The sequence below is a fragment of the Lepus europaeus genome, chromosome 11, assembly GCF_033115175.1.
Source record: "Lepus europaeus isolate LE1 chromosome 11, mLepTim1.pri, whole genome shotgun sequence".
Classification (NCBI taxonomy): Eukaryota; Metazoa; Chordata; class Mammalia; order Lagomorpha; family Leporidae; genus Lepus; species Lepus europaeus.
Genome location: NC_084837.1, coordinates 25381450 through 25400151, shown reverse-complemented (window position 1 = coordinate 25400151; position 18702 = coordinate 25381450). Strand labels below are relative to the sequence as shown.

The window sequence follows — 18702 nt, the reverse complement described above, 5'->3', positions numbered from 1 at the left end:
TAAAATCACAACTCTCATGGACCATTCTAGGGAAGAAGCACAAACAGATAAATATATACATAAATCAAGTATCAGGCAGCCACATGTCCTAGGCAAAGATCTAAAATAACAGGGGCTTGGGTGGCTATTTACGGTGGTCTCTCTTAGGACATGATGCTTAAGCTGTGAAGTGAATGACCAGGAGCCTTCTGAGCAAAGCTCATGAAAAATAGCACTTCAGGCAGAATGAAAGGATTAGTTTCACAGTGAGCTGTTTTTAAATAAAAAGAAAATACAGACAGCACTTCATGAAGGGCTTTTCATAATTAAGGCTGAAAGTCTGAATGTGATTCTAAATGGACTGGGAAGCTCAACAGAGGATTTAAGCAGCAGAGAGCATGACCTGCTTTGTTTTAAAAGGTTCACTCCAGGGCTTTATGGAAACAAGATGGTAGGAAATGGGAGGTGTAGGCAGGGGAACAGGGAGACCAGGAGGGTGGAGATGGCAAGAAAAAGAAAGAGATGGATTCCCGGTATGCTTTGGAGGTGAAGCTGAAGGAATGTGCTGACAGACTGACTCTGTCGACTAAAAGAAGAAATCATGAATAATGCCCAGATTTTTGACTTGGCTAACTGCTCACCAAATTTGGTAAGGCAGAGGGAAGAGCAGGTTTGGGAAGACAAGTCAATCTGTGGATTCAAATTATATTATTATGAAGATGCTGCTTGGGAAGCCCACATCCCATACTGACCTACCTAAGTTTGAGTTCTGGCTCTGGTCCCAAATCCAGCTTCCTGCTAATATGCACCCTGAGAGATACGAGGTGATATAGTTCAAGTACTCAGGTTCCTGCCACTCACCGAGTTCTGGGCTGCAGACTTCAGTCTGGCTCAGCCTCAGCTACTGTAGACTGTTGGGAAGTGAACCAGCAGAATGAAGATATCCCTCTGTCCGCCAAATTAAAAAAAAAAAAAAAAAAAAAAAAAAAACTATTCCTAATACTTATAGGAAAATCTATTTGATATCATTCATCTTATTGATACTGGAAACAAAATAAGTAAGAAGGCATAAAAAGACCAATAGTGGGCACTGAATCCATTTAATATAAAACTAAGTCTAGGGGGCCGGTGTTGTGGCGTGGCAGGTTAAGCCTCTGCCTGTGACGCCAGCATTCCATATGGGTGCCAGTTCAAGACCATGTCCGATCCAGCTCCCTGCTCATATGCCTGGGAAAGCAGCAGAGGATGGCCCAAATCCTTGGGCCCCTGCATCCAGGTGGGAGATCTGGTAGAAGCTCCTGGCTCCTGGCTTCAGATCGGCGCAGCTCTGGCCATTGAGGCCATCTGGGGAGTGAACCAGCGGATGGAAGACTTCTCCCTCTCTCTCTGCCTCTGCCTCTCTGTAACTCTGCTGTTCAAATAAATAATTCTGGAAGAAAAAATGTTTCTAGGGCTACTACAAATTTGCAAATATTCCTCTGGACTGTGCAAGCAGGCAGACACATTGATAAGATATGGTGTATGATATTAATCAGACTCAGCTTCTTTGCCACTTCATTGGAGGCTGGCCTCTCCTCATTTTTAGATTCTCCATTTTCTTCAGGCAAATCTTCAGTTTCTTGGTGAGCCACCTTGGCCAGTTTTCCCTTTCTCCTCTCTTCCCTTTTGTTTGCACTTTATTGTCCAAAGATTTATCCTTCCCAGCTGCCTTTTCTGGCTTTGTTTCAGCTCAGGCAGGAGCAGGCTTAGCCAACAATCTTGCCAATCCCCTTCTAGGCCCTTCCTCACTACCCCTTTGGCCAAGCTGACCTTGATCTTGGGTATCTTAGTGGGGGGGGGGACTAGCTGGGTGTCTACTGGCCGCGCGCATTTATGAAGCTGAGTCAACAGGCTGGTGCCTCTGGGGCAGTTTAACCATTACTCAATCTTTACTTATGAGTAACCTCTACTAACATAAAATCAGTAGGTTTTACAAACAAGGTAATAAGAAATTCTATCCTTTCAAAGGCTCTTAGGAATGCAACACTTAATCCTTATATGTTAAGTAATATCATATACATGATACATTTTTCTTTTTTGACAGAGTTGCCTTCGTATATTGTTCTAATAATATACAGCTTACTGACAAGCTAAAATTGCAGGATTTAAAAAATTAATTAATTCAAGATATGTATGATAACCAAAAGTTATATCCTCAAGTCAAATAAGTACAGCTGTGTTGTAACAAACCCAGTGCACACTGAAGGCAGAAAAAGAATAAACACCTTTGTCTCCTCTGAGATCCAGCCCAGCATCTGGACTACAGCCACCCCCTGAACTCCCCAAGGAGAGGCACATGTGTGTATGATTTTGTTATAGTCCCTTCTATTTGTGTCAATGACAATTTGGAGATCATTATATACATACTGGTGGAACTTAGTAACAAAACTGTTAAATACTATTATTAACAACTTCTACCTACCAGGAGAAAAAGACACAGTATCATATGTGAAAGGGTTTTATTTTTTAAAAAATGTATTCCAGAAAGAGGGAGGGAGAAAGACAGAGTGGGCGTGCTCCAATTTACTGGTTCATTCCCCAAAAGCCTGCCTGCAAGGGCTGGAGAATGGAGCTGGGAACTCAATCAAGGTCTCCCTTGGGTTTCAGGGACCCAGTAATTGGAGCCATCACTGCTCTCCAAGGTATGCATTAGCAAGAAGCTATAGTTGGGAGCAGGACACAGGTATTGAAACCAGGTGTCTTAACTGCCAGGCCAAAGGTCTGCCCTTGAAAGCTTATTTTTAAAGTGTTCTAGTACATGCTACCTGAGTAATATCATCTTGCATGTAATGATCTGATTACTGAATTATAAAAACATTTTAACTGCTTAAATTAACAAACTGGCATAATTATAGTCATAAAATTACTCCCCATGTCTTGATATGTGAATCAACAAATGATTCTAAATAGTCACCTACCTGGTCAAAAACTACTACTGGTTTTATTAGAAACTTTCAGTCTATCAAAAATCATACAATTATTTCAGGTTTTATGCAGTTCAGTTTTCAAAGCAAATTACTGTGTTTTAAAACAATCACTGACAGGCAGGTGTTAATGAAGTATGAAGTTAAGACTATTATTTATTAAATCTAAATCAACCAGCAAGGGAACAGACATACAAAATATTATTATCCCCAATATTATCTGAATACACCCCCAAAAACCATTGAACATTTTCCTAATCAAAAAATATCCTGAAATGAAATGTTCCTATTATTCTTACAAGAAAATTAGTAGTCAGTCAATGCACCTCCTAATTTTTGAATGTGTACATGTTAAATTTTACTTGGCAACAAAACTGTCACATCAAACTTGCCTTTAATATTCACCTTCCACAGAATTCAACGTAACCAAATGGGAGATATTCTACTTACTTGACAGAACTCATAAAAAGACTTATTTTGGGAAGAAAGGAAACAAGAAAGGAAATATAGAAAAAATTTTTTTAAGTCTTATGCTTATAAACCATGTAAGAAAGGGTTCAAAATTTGTCTTTAGGATTTTAATACATACCAGGCTCCAGTTTGATGATTTTTACCGCAGCCAACTCTCCTGTATGTACATTTCTGGCCTAAAAGTGAAAATGAAAAATTTTTGAAGTTTGTTAACGATACATAAACTACTTGGCACTATGTTAAATGCTCATCAACAATGCTTCTAACAAAGCTAAGATACAAAATCTGTGTTTCTAAATAAAAAGTTAGTATATTCATTTCCTCATTAAAGAAAACATAGAAAAGACATAAAAAGTATAAAAAATTACCTTTAATCCTACCACTTGAAAACAGCTACTGTATAAAATTTTGGCATATATCTTCCTTTTATATACATTTTGGTTACTTTTTTAAATTAAAAAATGCCATAGTTTTTATTTATATTATAAACATAATTTTATATTCATATATAAATATGTATTTTAGCATATATAATATATATTAATATTATATATATATTTAAACATAATAGTGATTGAGGGAAAAACTTTAAAAGTCATCTGTAGCTACACAGGGAAAAATAATTAACCTTTTAGTGTTCCTCTTCCCCACCCCATACATGCACGTACTTGTGTGTCGAAGAGGATGATCCCATCAGAGTCATCTACAGTGAAGATTAGAAATGCTGCTTCATTCTCCACTGACAGAATATATAATTTATTTCATCAACTCTCTATTGTTAGATATAGCTTAATATTATTTTGCAATTACATAAAGACAAACTTATCTTCATTTTACAACTGCCAAAAGTCTTGATTATTTCCTACAGCTTGCTAAAAGAGAAACTATTTGGTACCTAACAAAATATCATGGACAAAAAGGAATCCAAGCTGGAGCAATAGGAACTTACTGCTCTGGTCTAGGGGAAGAGAGCTTAAAAAAAAAAAAAAAAAAGTGGAGAGACTGCAATTTCAGCTAAGCATCAGGGAGAAAACTGCAGAGGAAATGCCACGCAAATTAGAGGGACACTGTGGATCTACGCAGAGGGTGTAGGTGTGCACAGCTCAGAACCCCAGCAGCTGAGAGCCTCAGGATCAGCTCTGGAGAGTGAGGTGAGACCAGACTGTAGCAGCCCAAATCACTGGCAATAAAGCTGTGGGAAGAGCCTGACATGAGTACGGCCTGCCAAACTAGAAGAACAAAAAGGGGCATGTTTCTCCCTGACCACCCAGAAATGGTGTTCTATAACCAGCAGAGAGGGGATGGGTGCCATTTTGGCAACCATCCAAGAGGAGACTCCTAAGTTGGCTTGGAGAATTGATGAGGAGCTGGGTGCTCCTGACTGTGGGAACCTTGTGTGCTGGGACTGTGAAACACTGTGGTTGCGTGGGAGGGCACAGGGTGTGGCTGGGTCTTTGGGTAGTTCCTATGGGTGACTCCACATGCTTGGGGCTCCTTGATTCCCTGGTGAGGGTCATTGCTGTGGGATCTGTGCTCACACCAAGGACTGTAGGAATCTTTTGTGTGGTTCTTGTGGCAGTGCAAATGAATACTGTATGCACTGGGGCTAATGCCCAGACAATGGTCTCCCTGGAGGAGAGGTGAGCGTGAGACTCCACCAACAGAGATGTGATTAAAAAAAAAAAAAAAATTTTTACTACACCAAACTTGGGTGTCACCTTGGACACTCCCCTCAACCTGGATCACTAAACAGAGCTCCCTGGCTAAACTCAGCACACTGAAATACCACACATTCCACTAAAGCTATAGAGACACAGTTCAAAGATAAAAGCCACCACAGGGAAAAAACAAAAACCAACAAATATCTCCACAAATGATTAAAAATAAATACAGCAATTCAAGAAACAGGAATAAAGAAGACAACATGATGCCCCAAAAGGAACACAAAACTTCAGTTCTAGAATGTGAAGATGAAGGAACTGAAGAAATGCTGGAAATGATTTTAAAAAACTGATTATAGGATTACTTACAAATAATCAGAAGCAAATCCATGAATTAAAGAAATCCATACATGACATGAATGAAAATTCTTACCAACCATGAAATTGATATTTTTAAAGAGAAATCAAAACGAAATAATGGAAATGAAGAATTTAATGGATCAAATAAAGAATTCGGTGGAAAGCCTTAACAGAATCAGTGAGGCAGAAGAATGACTATCTGACTTAAAAAACAGATATCTGGAAATTCTGCAGTCAAACAAAAAAGACAAAGAAATTAGAAAACTAAAAACTGTTGGAGATTTATGGGATACTATTAAATGACCCAATATATGGGTCATAAGAGTTCCTGAAGACATGGAAAGAGACAATGGATTAGAAGGTCTTTTTAGTGAAATAATTACAGGAAACTTCCCTAATTTGGAAAAAGAAAGGGACATGCAAGTACAGGAAGTACATAAAACTTCTAACAGACATGACCAGAAAAAAATCTTCACCACGACTCACTGTAGTCAAACTCTCCACAATAAAACATAAAGAAAAGATTCTAAAATGTGCATGAAAAAAATGCCAGATTAGACTCACAGCTGAGTTCTCAACAGAAATCCTACATGCGAGGAGAATGGTGAGATATTTAAGAAGTTTTAAGAGAAAAAAACTGTCAATCCAGAGTGCTATACCCTGCAAAGCTCTCATCTATGAATGAAGGTGAAATAAAGACCTTCCACAACAAACAGAAATTTAAAGAATTTGTCACCACTTGTCTAACCTTACAAAAGATGCTTAAGGATGTGCTGCATACAGAAACATAGTCATCACTATGAAACAAGGTGAGGCAGAAAACCCCCCAGTGAAAGTACAAAGAAAATCCAAAGTAAACAACAGGAATTTTTATGGAAAAATGGCAGGGCAAAGTCATTACGTATCAATAGTCACCTTGAATATAAATGGCCTCAACTCTCCAGTTAAAAGATACTGTCGGAATGGATTAAAAAACAAAACACATCTCACCAACAAAGACACACACATTGAAAGTGAAGGATGGAAAAAGATACTCCATGCTGACAAAAGCCAAAAAAAGAGCTGGTAGAGCTATCCTAATATCAGACAAAATAGACTTTAACACAAAAATTGTTGTAAGAGACAAAGAAGGGCACTATGTAACGATTAAGGGATCAATTCACAGGAAGATGTGACTATTATAAATGTGCATGCCCCTAATTACAGGGCACCTGGCTTTTTAAAAGAAATGTTAATGGATCTAAAGGGAGACAGACTCCATTACAATAGTAATGGAGGACTCTAATACTCCACTTTCAGCAATGGACAGATCAACCAGACAGAAAATCAGCAAGGAAACAGACTTAATCAACACTATAGATGTAATGGACCTAGTGGATATCTAAAGAACTTTTCATCCTACAGACGCGGAATACACATTCTTTTCACCAATCCATGGAACTTTCTCTACGACAGATCACATGCTAGGCCATAAAGCAAGTCTCAGCAAATTCAACAAAGTCAAATCATACCATACATCTTCTTTGACCACAATGGGATGACGTTGGAAATTAACAAAATCTCTAGAATATATGCAAACACATGGAGACTGAGCAACACGCTCCTGAATGAACAGTGAGTTATTGAAGAAATCAAAAGAGAAGTTAAAAAATTTATGGAAATGAATAAAGACAATACAACATATCAAAATTCATACAATACAGCAAAAGCAGTGTTAAGATGAAAGTTTATACCAACTGGTACCTACATCAAGAAATTAGAAAGGTACCAAATAAATGTGCTACCAATGCATTTCAAGGACCTAGAAAAACAATAGCAAACCAAACCCAAAACCAGTAGGAGAAAAGAAATAATTAAAATTAGAGAAGAAATCAACAAAAATGAAACAAAAAAATATGAAAGATCATCAAAATGAAGAGCTGTTTTTTTGAAAAAATAAACAAAATTGACACACCTTTGGCCTAACTAACCAAAAAAAGGAGAAAGAAGACCCAAATCAGTAAAATTAGAGATGAAAAGCGAAATGCAACAGTCACCACAAAAATAAAAAGAACCATCAGAAATCACTACAAAGAGCTGTATGCCAACAACTCTGGAAACCTAGAAGAAATGGATAGATTCCTGGACACATCCAATCTAACTAAATTGAGCCACGAAGACACAAAAAACCTAAACAGATCTATAACCAAGGTGGAAATTTAATCAGTAATACAGACACTCCCAGCAAAGAAAACCCCAGGACCTGATGGCTTCACTGCTGAATTCTATCAGACATTTCAAGAACTAACTCCAATTCTTCTCAAGCTACTAAAAACAACTGAAAGGGAGAGAATCCTCCCAAACTGCTTCTATTAAAGCATCACCTTAATTCATAAAGCTGAAAAAAATGCAACAGAGAAAGAGAACTACAGACCAATTTCCCTGATGAACATAGACTCAAAAATTCTCAATAACATTCTATCCAATCAAATCCAACAACACATCAGAAAGATCATTCTCCCGGACCAAGTGGGATTTACCCCTGGTATGCTGGGATGGTTCAACATTCGAAATCAATCAATGTGATACATGACATCAACAAACTGAAAAATAAAAACCATATGATTATCTCAATAGATGCAGTGAAAGCATTTGATAAAATACAACACCTTTTCACGATGAAAACTCTAAGCAAACTGAGTATAGAAGGAACATTCCTAAACACAATCAAGGTAATTTATGACAAATCCATGGCCAGCGTCCTATTGAATGAAGAAAAGTTGGAAGCATTCTCATTGAGATCCAGAACCAGACGAGGATGCCCACTCCTACCACTGCTATTCAAGATAATCCTAGAAGTTTCAGCCTGAGCCATTAGGCAAGAAAAAGAAATCAAAAGGACACAAATTGGGAAGGAAGAAGTCAAACTATCTCGATTTGCAGATGACATGATTCTACATACAGGGGATCCAAAAAACTCCACTAAGATACCACTGCAACTCATAAGAGAGTCTGATAAAGTGGCAGGATATAAAAATCAACACACAAGAATCAACAGCCTTGTAAACATAATGTCACAGCTAAGAAAGAACTTTTTTTTTTTTTTTTTTTGACAGGCAGAGTGGACAGTGAGAGAGAGAGAGAGACAGAGAGAAAGGTCTTCCTGTTGCCGTTGGTTCACCCTCCAATGGCCACCGCGGTAGCGTGCTGCGGCCAGCGCACCGCGCTGATCCGATGGCAGGAGCCAGGTGCTTCTCCTGGTCTCCCATGGGGTGCAGGGCCCAAGCACTTGGGCCATCCTCCACTGCACTCCCTGGCCACAGCAGAGAGCTGGCCTGGAAGAGGGGCAACCGGGACAGGATCAGTGCCCCGACTGGGACTAGAACCCGGTGTGCCAGTGCCACAAGGCGGAGGATTAGCCTAGTGAGCTGCGGCGCCGGCCAGAAAGAACTTCTAAGATGAATCTCATTCATAATAGTGACAAAAAAAAAAATCAAATACCTTAGAATAAATTTAACCAAGGACACCAAAGATTTCTATGAGAATTATAAAACATTAAAAAAATAAATAGAAGACATGAAAAAAAAATAGAAAAATCTTGCATGTTCAAGGATTGGAAGAATCAATATCATCAAAATGTCCATATTTTCAAAAGCAGTTTACAGATTAAATGTGATACCAATCAAAATACCAAGGACATTCTTTTCAGATACAGAAAAAATGATGCTGAGATTCAATATATGGAAACACAGGAGGCCCCAAATAGCTAAAGCAATCTTAAACGACAAAAACAAAGCTGGAGGCATCACAATACTAGATTTTAAGGCATACTATGGGGCAGTTATAATCACAACAGCCTGGTACTGGTACAAAAACAGATGGACAGAGCAATGGAACAGAATAGAAACTTCAGAAATCAACCCACACATCTACAGCCAACTTATCTTTGACAAATGAGCTAAAATCAATCCCTGGAACAAGGACAGTCTCTTCAACAAATGGTGCTGAAAAAACTTGATCTCCATATGCAAGTATGAAGATGGCCATTTTATACGATACACAAAAATCCACTCAAAATGGATTAAAGACCTATATCTATGACTTGAAACCATCAAATTATTAGAGAACACTGGGGAAACCCTGGAAGACATTGGCATAGGCAAAGAGTTATTGGAAAAGACCTCAGAGACACAGACAATCAAAGCCAAAATTGACAAATGGGATGACATCAAATTGAGAAGCTTCTGCACTGTTAAGGAAACAGTGAGCAAAGTGATGTAGTAACTGACAGAATGGGAGAAATTATTTGCAAACTATGCAACTGATAAAGGTTTAATAACCAGAATCTATAAAGAACTCAAGAAACTGAGCCGGCGCCGTGGCTTAACAGGCTAATCCTCCGCCTTGTGGCGCTGGCACACCGGGTTCTAGTCCCGGTCGGGGCACCGATCCTGTCCCGGTTGCCCCTCTTCCAGGCCAGCTCTCTGCTGTGGCCAGGGAGTGCAGTGGAGGATGGCCCAAGTGCTTGGGCCCTGCACCCCATGGGAGACCAGGAGAAGCACCTGGCTCCTGCCATCTGAACGGCGCGGTGCGCCGGCTGCAGCGCGCCTACCGCGGCGGCCATTGGAGGGTGAACCAACGGCAAAAAGGAAGACCTTTCTCTCTGTCTCCCTCTACTGTCCACTCTGCCTGTCAAAAAAAAAAAAAAAAAAAAAAAAAAAAAAAAAAAAAAGAACTCAAGAAACTCAACAACAACAACAAACAACCCAGTTGAGAAATGAGCAAAGGACTTAAACAGGTATTTTTCAAAAGAGGAAATTCAAATGGCCAACAGACACATGAAAAAATGCTCAAGATCACTAGCCATTAGGGAAATGCAAATCAAAGCCACAATGAGGTTTCGCCAAATGCCCATTAGAATGGCTTTCATACATAAATCAAGAAAGAACAAATGCTGGCAAGGATGTATGGAAAAAGGTACCTTAATCCACTCTTGGTGGTAATGTAAACTGGTGCAGCCACTGTGGAAGACATTATGGAGATACCTCAGAAATCTGAATATAGATATACCACAAGACTCAGCCATCCTACACCTGGGAATTTATCCAAGGGAAATGAAATCAGCATATGAAAGAGTTATCTGCACCTCTATGTTTATTGCAGCTCAATTCACAATAACTAAGATACAAAATCAACCCAAACGTCCACCAACTTAAGACTGGGTAAATAAATTATGGGATATGTACACCATGAAATACTACACAGTGGTTTAAAAAAAAAAAAAAAAGAATCCCCTCCCCAAAAAAAAGAGCTCCTATCATTTACAACAAAATGGATGAAACTGGCAAACATTATACTTAGTGAAATAAGCCAGTCCCAAAAGGACCAATACCATGTGTTCTTAGCATAGAGTTAATCTTCTATGTATAATTTAATTGAAAATAGATCTAGAATGGGAATAAGCCAACTTTGGCAAAGGAGCCAAAAATAAGAAGGGGAATAGGAAAAGGAAGAAGAACAGTGGAAATTGGGAAGGGGGTGGGTATCATGGGAAGAATCACTATGTTCCTAAAGTTGTATTTATGAAATGCATGAGTTTGTATACTTTAGACTTACCATAATTAGTGCTGCAATGAATATTGCAAATGAGGATCCTGTGGTAATATAGCACATAGGGGTACCCCATCTGAGCACCAGTTTAAGTCCAGGAGCTACTCTGTCTCCCTACTAATGCATCTTGGAGAGTAGTAGATGATGGCCCAAGCACCTGGGCTCCTGTCACCCACATGGAAGCCCCCGGTGGCCTTTCAGTTTCCTGTCTTCTTATGGCATTTTGGGGAGTAAGCCAACAGATGGAAGATCTCTCCCCCTCCCCACTCCTCCTGTAACTCTACCTTTCCAATAAATAAAGTCTTAAAAAATCACTGTGAGACTGGCACTGCAGCACAGTGGGTTAGCCACCACCTGTAGCACCAGCATCCCATATGGATGCTGGTTCGTGTTCCGGCTGCTCTACTTCTGATCCAGTTCCCTGCCAAGGTGCCTGGGAAAGCAGCAGAAGATGGCCCAAGTCCCTGGGCCATTGTCACCTACATGGGAGATGTGACTGAAGCTCCTGGCTTTGGCCATGGAGCTGAGTTCATTTGGTAAGTCACTCAGCAGATGGAAGATCTCTCTCTCTTTCTCTCTCTCTGTCTCTCCTCTGTCTCTGTAATTCTGTCTTACAAATAAATAAATCTTTAAAAAATAATTTCATATATTCTAGCATATTCCATTTTACCAGTAAGGCAATCTAGACATATAATTATTAGGTCAAAATATATCTGAATTTTAAATGGATATATTGCCATACTGCTATAAAAATTGTGCCAATTTATATACTCATCATCTTTGGATATTAAATCTCTGTCCACCCACCAAGATCTCCTGTAAATATAAATCTTATATTTTAAAAATTATGTATCTTCTCTATGGTATAATTTTCAGTGGTTTTAACAGTCTTTGTAACCATCCTCCTTTATTGCACATAGTCATCTCATTAATCAAGGTCATTTTCTAAGACAGGGAATTACTAGGCCAAAGGGTGCAAACAGCAGCACTTAAAGGCTGGGACACACATTGTTGAAGCAGTCTAACAGCATGGTACATTACACTCTCATTGTTAATGTGAGCGCTTTCTTTCATGGTACCCAGAGGCACACCATATGGGAAATGCAATTTAATAATCTATTTTTAGTTACTATATTGGATTCAAAAGACAACTTACATACTTTCCATAAATATAAGGAATAAATGATAAGAAAGGAAAAAAATGACTGCAGTAATTTGCTGGATTAAATCACATTACCAGAGGAAAAGGGAATACAAGAATAACCCAGAATGTAGGAAAGTCAGCCTTAAAATAGACGCTTAGAAATGACATAGAGTATGTGGGAAAAACAGAGAATACAACGGGGGAGATGGACACAGAGGGAAAGACAGAAGCAGGAAGATAGAAAAGACTTCACCCAGCAGCACTTTCAACTATTTTGTGATAAGAAATTCCCACTGCCTTCATTCACTGCATTGTGAACAGAGTTAGGAGGAGTTAGGAAGAGAACATAATTTTAACTCTCTGCACCCATGGGAACCTATCCTCCAACCATGAATACACTGAGAAAAAAATGGAAACAAAGGTGTGCCACCAGCCTGACACCATTCCTACCTTCTTCCATTTCTTATCCTAGGACATGAGAAGTGTTTGTAAAGCATCAGGTCTTGTCTAGTCTCGGGTTACAGAAATATATGTACATAATGATTTAGGCAGTCCACTGCTCAGTAATGCACATGCCAATAAGCCTCAGGTACAGAAAACATGCCAAGAGGTTATGGAATAAGCTGTGACAATTGACCTCCTGGAGATGTTGTTCGGTGGTTATAAAATGTGTGATAGAAGACAAATTCCATAATATCATAATTATAATGTTTCATAATTTACAGGAAACTTCATGTACATTACTTAATTCCATTAATTTTTTAAAGATGTATTTATTTATTTATTTATTTATTTTAAAGGTGGAGTTACAGAGAGGCAGAGGCAGAGAGAGAGAGAGAGGTCTTCCATCCGCTATTCACTCCCCAAATGGCTGCCCTGGCCAGAACTGGGCCCATCTGAAGCCAGGAGCTTCTTCTAGGTCTTCCTCGAGGGCGCAGGGGGCTAAGGACTTAGGCCATCTTCCACTCCTTTCTGAGGCCATAGCAGAGGGCTAGATCGGAAGAGGAGCAGCCACTGGCACTGCAGACAGCAGCTTCACCCGCTACGCCACAGCGCTGACCCCAGTTCCTTTTATTTAGGTACAGAAAGACTTTGCTCTAAAGTCAAATGAATTGCCCATGGCCATTCGGCAAGCTGGTACAAGAGTCAAAGTCTGATAAAGTATCATTGCTCCTTTGCAGAACATGAAAATTATTAAAGAAAGTAACTCTTTAATGTGAATATTTTTTGTCTTTATTATTATTTATTTGAAGGCAGCGAGAGAGAGAGAAAGAGAGAGATGGGGAGGGAGAAAGAGTCAGAGAGACACAGAGAAATCTCCCATCTGCAGCCTCACAACCCTAACAACCACAACAGCCACTGTTAAAACTAAGAATTGGGAACAAATGAGTGGCAGCAAGTCAAGTACTTGAACCATCACCTGGCGCCTCCCAAGGTATGCACCAGCAGGAAGCTGGAATGGCAAGAGGAACTCAGGTGCTTATATACAGGACCTGGGCATCACAAGTGGTTGCTTAACACTGCACCAAATGTCCATGTCTATAGAGAAGTATTGATTGCATAGTATTTAACAGATCTCAAAAGTTAATTTACGATGAAATAAGTTAATGTGAAAAATGATTAATCTAAAAGTTACTTCCTATGGTGATTTGCAAAATAAAAGAATGAGAACTATTTCACATATAAAACCTTAAAAAATCTTAGAGTTGAAAGATTTATGAATGAGAGCTGTTGGCAGCACAAGAAAATAACAACAGTTGACAGCTGAACCATGTAGGTTTTAAATTTTCAGGGAAGGAATAAAACGTTTAACTCACATGACAATAACTGATACTAATATCTACAACAATAAAATACCTTCAGGGTATTCACTATTCAGTTTTCCAAGCCAAACACGTATTAGGGTAAAGCATTCTGCTATTTACTGGAAATAAAAATAAAAAAAGAATCTATACCTCCCAATCACAGATTATCAAGTGCCAACAACAACAACAAAACATGTAACAGGCTTCTTTGAGAGTCTGGAACAATCAGTTCTTGTTTCAGTAAGATGGATCAGAAGCTTATCACCTGGTCTCCAGTTTGCAAACGCTGTCTTCAATCTGGTACAATGTTCTTCCTCTGCTCCCTGCCCTCTCGCCAGCAGCCTAGAAGTGTCCTTCAGGATTCACTCTGCTTGTCACCTACTACAGGAAGTCTCACCTGGTACCTCAAGGTTGGCTTAATACACGTTACCTTAACTCAGGATGTGATGATCTGAAAGTCTGTGCCACACAGTAGATGTTCTACAGATTTGTTGAATGGAAAATGATAACACTAAGAAGGCTATTATTCTCTTTACTTAAATCCTCTACAACTACAGAATGTTATGAAATTGACAAAACACTGGTTTTTTTTTTTTTTTTTTTTGCTTGTTTTTTGTTTTTGCCAGGCAGAGTTAGAGAGAGAGATGGAGACAGAGTTATAGACAGTGAGAGAGAGACAGAGAGAAAGGTCTTCCTTCCGTTGGTTCATTCCCCTAATGGCCACTAAAGCCGGCGCTGCGCCGATCTGAAGCCAGGAGCCAGGTACTTCCTCCCAGTCTCCTATGCGGGTGCAGGGACCCAAGCACTTGGGTCATCCTCCACTGCCCTCCCGGGCCACAGCAGAGAGCTAGACTGGAAGAGGAGCAACCAGGACTGGTCCCCAGCGCCCCAACCAGGACTAGAACCTGGGGTGCCGGCGCCGCAGGTGGAGGATTAGCCAATTGAGCCGCGGCACCGGCCAAAACACTGTTTTAAAAGGTCTTACTTCTTTTCACTTATGTTGATTAAGTGTGTGTGTGTGTGTGTGTGTTTATTACAGAGAGACAGGGAGCCAGAGAGAGAGTTTCTACTCTTTGGTTCATTCCACAAATGGTTGTAAGGGCCAGGGCTGGGCCAGGCCAAAGCCAGAAGCTAAGAACTTCATCTAGGCTTCTCACGTGGATAGCAGGGGCCCAAGCACTTGAACAATCATATGCTTCCTCCTAGGCACGTTAGCAGGGAGCTAGATTGGAAGTGGAGCAGCCAGGGTTCGAACCAGTACTTCTATATGGGATGCAGGAGTTACAGGCGTCAGCTTAACCCACTGTGCCACAATGCTGGACCCTGTGTTGGCTCATTTGTATTTTTTACTACAATGCACCAAATAAAGCACTTTCTCCAAAGTTTTTAAAAAACTAGAAAAAAAAGGATTTTGTTGCAAATATATACATATATATCAGCAAAAGATAAGAGCCACCTTCCTTCCTGTTCTCATCTCTCTGAGGTAATTATTAACAGTTTAGAGTATACCCACTCATACTTTTAATTAGGCTGATTTTCGAGAATACATGTGCACAGAATGGACTACTGACAGTCTGGTGTTTCTCACAAAGCTAGCCACAGTCTCACCATACGATCCAGCAACAATTTAGCTGAAAACTTTATGTTCACACACACACACACACACAAACTGCATAAAAACATTTACAGCAGCTTTTTAGTCATATGCAAAAAAAACTAGAAGTGATGAAGATTGCTTTCAGTAGGTGGATGGATAAGCAAATGGTGTTATATCCATAGACAATGTTACACAGTGATGAAAAGAAATGAATCAAGCTGTGAAAGATACAGAGAGGTCAGCGCTGTGGCGCAGCATTTAATGCCCTGGCCTGAAGCGCCGGCATCCCATATGGGCGCCCATTCTAGTCTCAGCTGCTCCTCTTCCAATCCAGCTCTCTGCTATGGCCTAGGAAAGCAGTAGAAGATGGCTGAAGTCCTTGGGCCCCTGCGCCCACATGGGAGACCCAGAAGAAGCTCCTTGCTCCTGGCTTCGGATCGGAGGGATCGGTGCAGCTCCGGCCGTTGCGGCCAAGTTGGGGAGTGAACCAACAGATGGAAGACCTCTCTCTCTCTCTGCCTCTCATCTCTCTGTGTAATTCTGACTTTCAAATAAATAAATAAATATATATAAAAAAAAAGATACAGAGGAAACTTAAACGCGTAGTTAGGTCAAAGGAGCCAGTGTGGAAAGGCTGTACTACAGAATTCTTGGAAAGGTAGAACTACAGAGACAGCAAAAAGAGCAATGTTTGCCAGAATCTCTGAGGACAGAGAAGGATACCTGGGTGAAGTGCCAGGGGTGCTTATGGCACGGAAACTGTTCTGTGTGACACTGCAATGATGGATCCAACTCATATGTATTTGTCATACTCATGAACAAAAACAAAGAATAAACCTTAATGTAAACGAGGCTACAGTCAATAATAATGTTATCAATATTACTTTAAAAATTCTTTTTTTTTTTTTTTGACAGGCAGAGTGGACAGTGAGAGAGAGACAGAGAGAAAGGTCTTCCTTTTGCCATTGGTTCACCCTCCAATGGCCGCCGCAGTAGGCGCGCTGCGGCCGGCGCACTGCGCTGATCCGATGGCAGGAGCCAGGTGCTTCTCCTGGTCTCCCATGGGGTGCAGGGCCCAAGAACTTGGGCCATCCTCCACTGCACTCCCTGGCCATAGCAGAGAGCTGGCCTAGATAGGGGCAACCGGGACAGGATCGGTGCCCCGACCGGGACTAGAACCCGGTGTGCCGGCGCCGCAAGGCGGAGGATTAGCCTAGTGAGCCGCGGCGCCGGCCTACTTTAAAAATTCTAACATGCACCACACTAATACAAGATGCTACTAAAAGAGGAAGCTGTGCGCAGGGATTAGAAGTGGGTAAATGTGGGGCCAGCGCTGTGGCGCATTAGGTTAGTCCTCCGCCTGCAGCGCCGGCATCCCATATGGGCGCTGTTTCTAGTCTTGGTTGCTCCTCTTCCAGTCCAGCTCTTTCTGTCGCCTGGGAAGGCAGTAGAAGATGGCCCAAGTGCTTGGGCCCCTGTACCCACATGGGAGACCAGGGAAGAAGCTCCTGGCTTCAGATCGGCGCAGCTCCGGCCTTAAAAATTTAAGCTTATTATTTTTAAAAAAGTTATTTTTAAAAGAATACACATTTTCAAATACTCTGCATCAATGTTGATGATTAGAATCAGCACAAATGTATTGTGCTTCAACAGAGCCAAAATGAAGACACATGGGTTTGTTTTAGATCCTCTGAGGGGTTCAAAAAGAAATCTATCACGGGAGGATTTGAACAATCACAAAATCACATCAAATAATAATGGGATCTTTAAATTCTCCACTACCACACAGAAGCCAAAACATATTATATTGAATTACAGAAAGTAAAAGAGTATAAAGTATAACTCCCACTTCTAGGGATAGTAAATATCAGTCTCCATTTTGACAACATCTTTCTGTTCTCTTCAATGAAGAATCGATGGCCAAATGTTTGTGTTCTGTAATTTTCCAGCTGATTTTTAAAACAGAAAGCAGTACCAGGCTCTTTTATAATGAAAGGCAAAGAGGCTTTCAGAAAAAAAAAAAAAAAAAAAAAAAAAAAAAAGTCTTCTAAACAGAGACTTCACAGATTCAATTTACTAAAGAGATCTTTCAGAAATTTAACTACAATTTCACACTACAATCTATAAGAATTTTGTTCTGCTTTTTGAAATGCAACATTTCTCTCACCTAAGTTAAATGTGGTATTTTCAGAACTTTTCTGTTTTTAAAATGTAAGAGCTTACAGATCCTGCAATACAATTACAAAAGGAACTTACTGAAGAATCTTAACACCTCTCTAAAAATGATTTTTCATTATTACTCATTTTTCTAAGTTACTGGTATATATGAATATTCATACTTAAAACTAGACAGCTCACAGAAATCTAATAAAATATTAGTACAGTTGTGTGGTTTTCTTTAAAGATTTATTTATTTATGTTAAAGTCAGTTACACAGAGAGAAGGAGAGGCAGAGAGAGAGAGAGAGAGAGAGAGAGAGAGCGCCTCCATCCACTGGTTCACTCTCCAGTTGGCCACAATGGCCACAGTGGCGCCAACCCAAAGCCAGGAGTAAGGAGCTTCCTCCGGGTTTCCCACGTGGGTGCAGGGGCCCAAGGACCTGGGCCATCTTCTACTGCTTTCCCATGCCATAGCAGAGTGGGAATGGAAGTGGAGCAGCTTGGACCTGAACAGGCGCCCATAGGGGATGCTGGCACTGCAGGCAGCAGCTTTACCCACTACACCACAACACCAGCCCCTACAGTTGTGTATCGTAATAAACTCTTATTAATAAGAAATTAATTCTATCAAGTGGGAAAAACTTAAGTGGGATCAATATCACTATAAATCCACAAAAGAATCTTTCCAGTTAAATTCAGTTTCTATTCTCATTACCAATGTATTTCTCTTTCATCTCTTAATTCACATTTTCTTATTCAAGTTACTACCACAAAAAAATTTTAACTCAAACCCTCCTGTCTTTTATATTTAAGAGCAAATTTTACTTTTATCAAGATAAAAAATTTAAAATGTTGATAATTAAATGTTTCCTATTTCAATATTATTATTCAGTTGCCAATTCTGTAAGCTCTGAACTTTCCCACATGCTCTAAGATTTTTAATGGAACAAAAATGATTAAAGGAAAAGTCTAAA

General features: G+C 40.0%; 1 protein-coding gene across 2 annotated transcripts in view; it reads right to left on the bottom strand.

Annotated features, from left to right (window-relative positions):
- The window catches only part of MAP4K5 (mitogen-activated protein kinase kinase kinase kinase 5), a 122201-nt gene that overhangs the window by 87843 nt on the left and 15656 nt on the right, over nucleotides 1-18702 (bottom strand). For both annotated transcript variants that reach the window (XM_062205150.1, XM_062205151.1), the window contains exon 2: nucleotides 3532-3589. In XM_062205150.1, the coding sequence (XP_062061134.1) occupies nucleotides 3532-3589 (58 nt within the window). The remainder of the gene's footprint in view (nucleotides 1-3531; nucleotides 3590-18702) is intronic.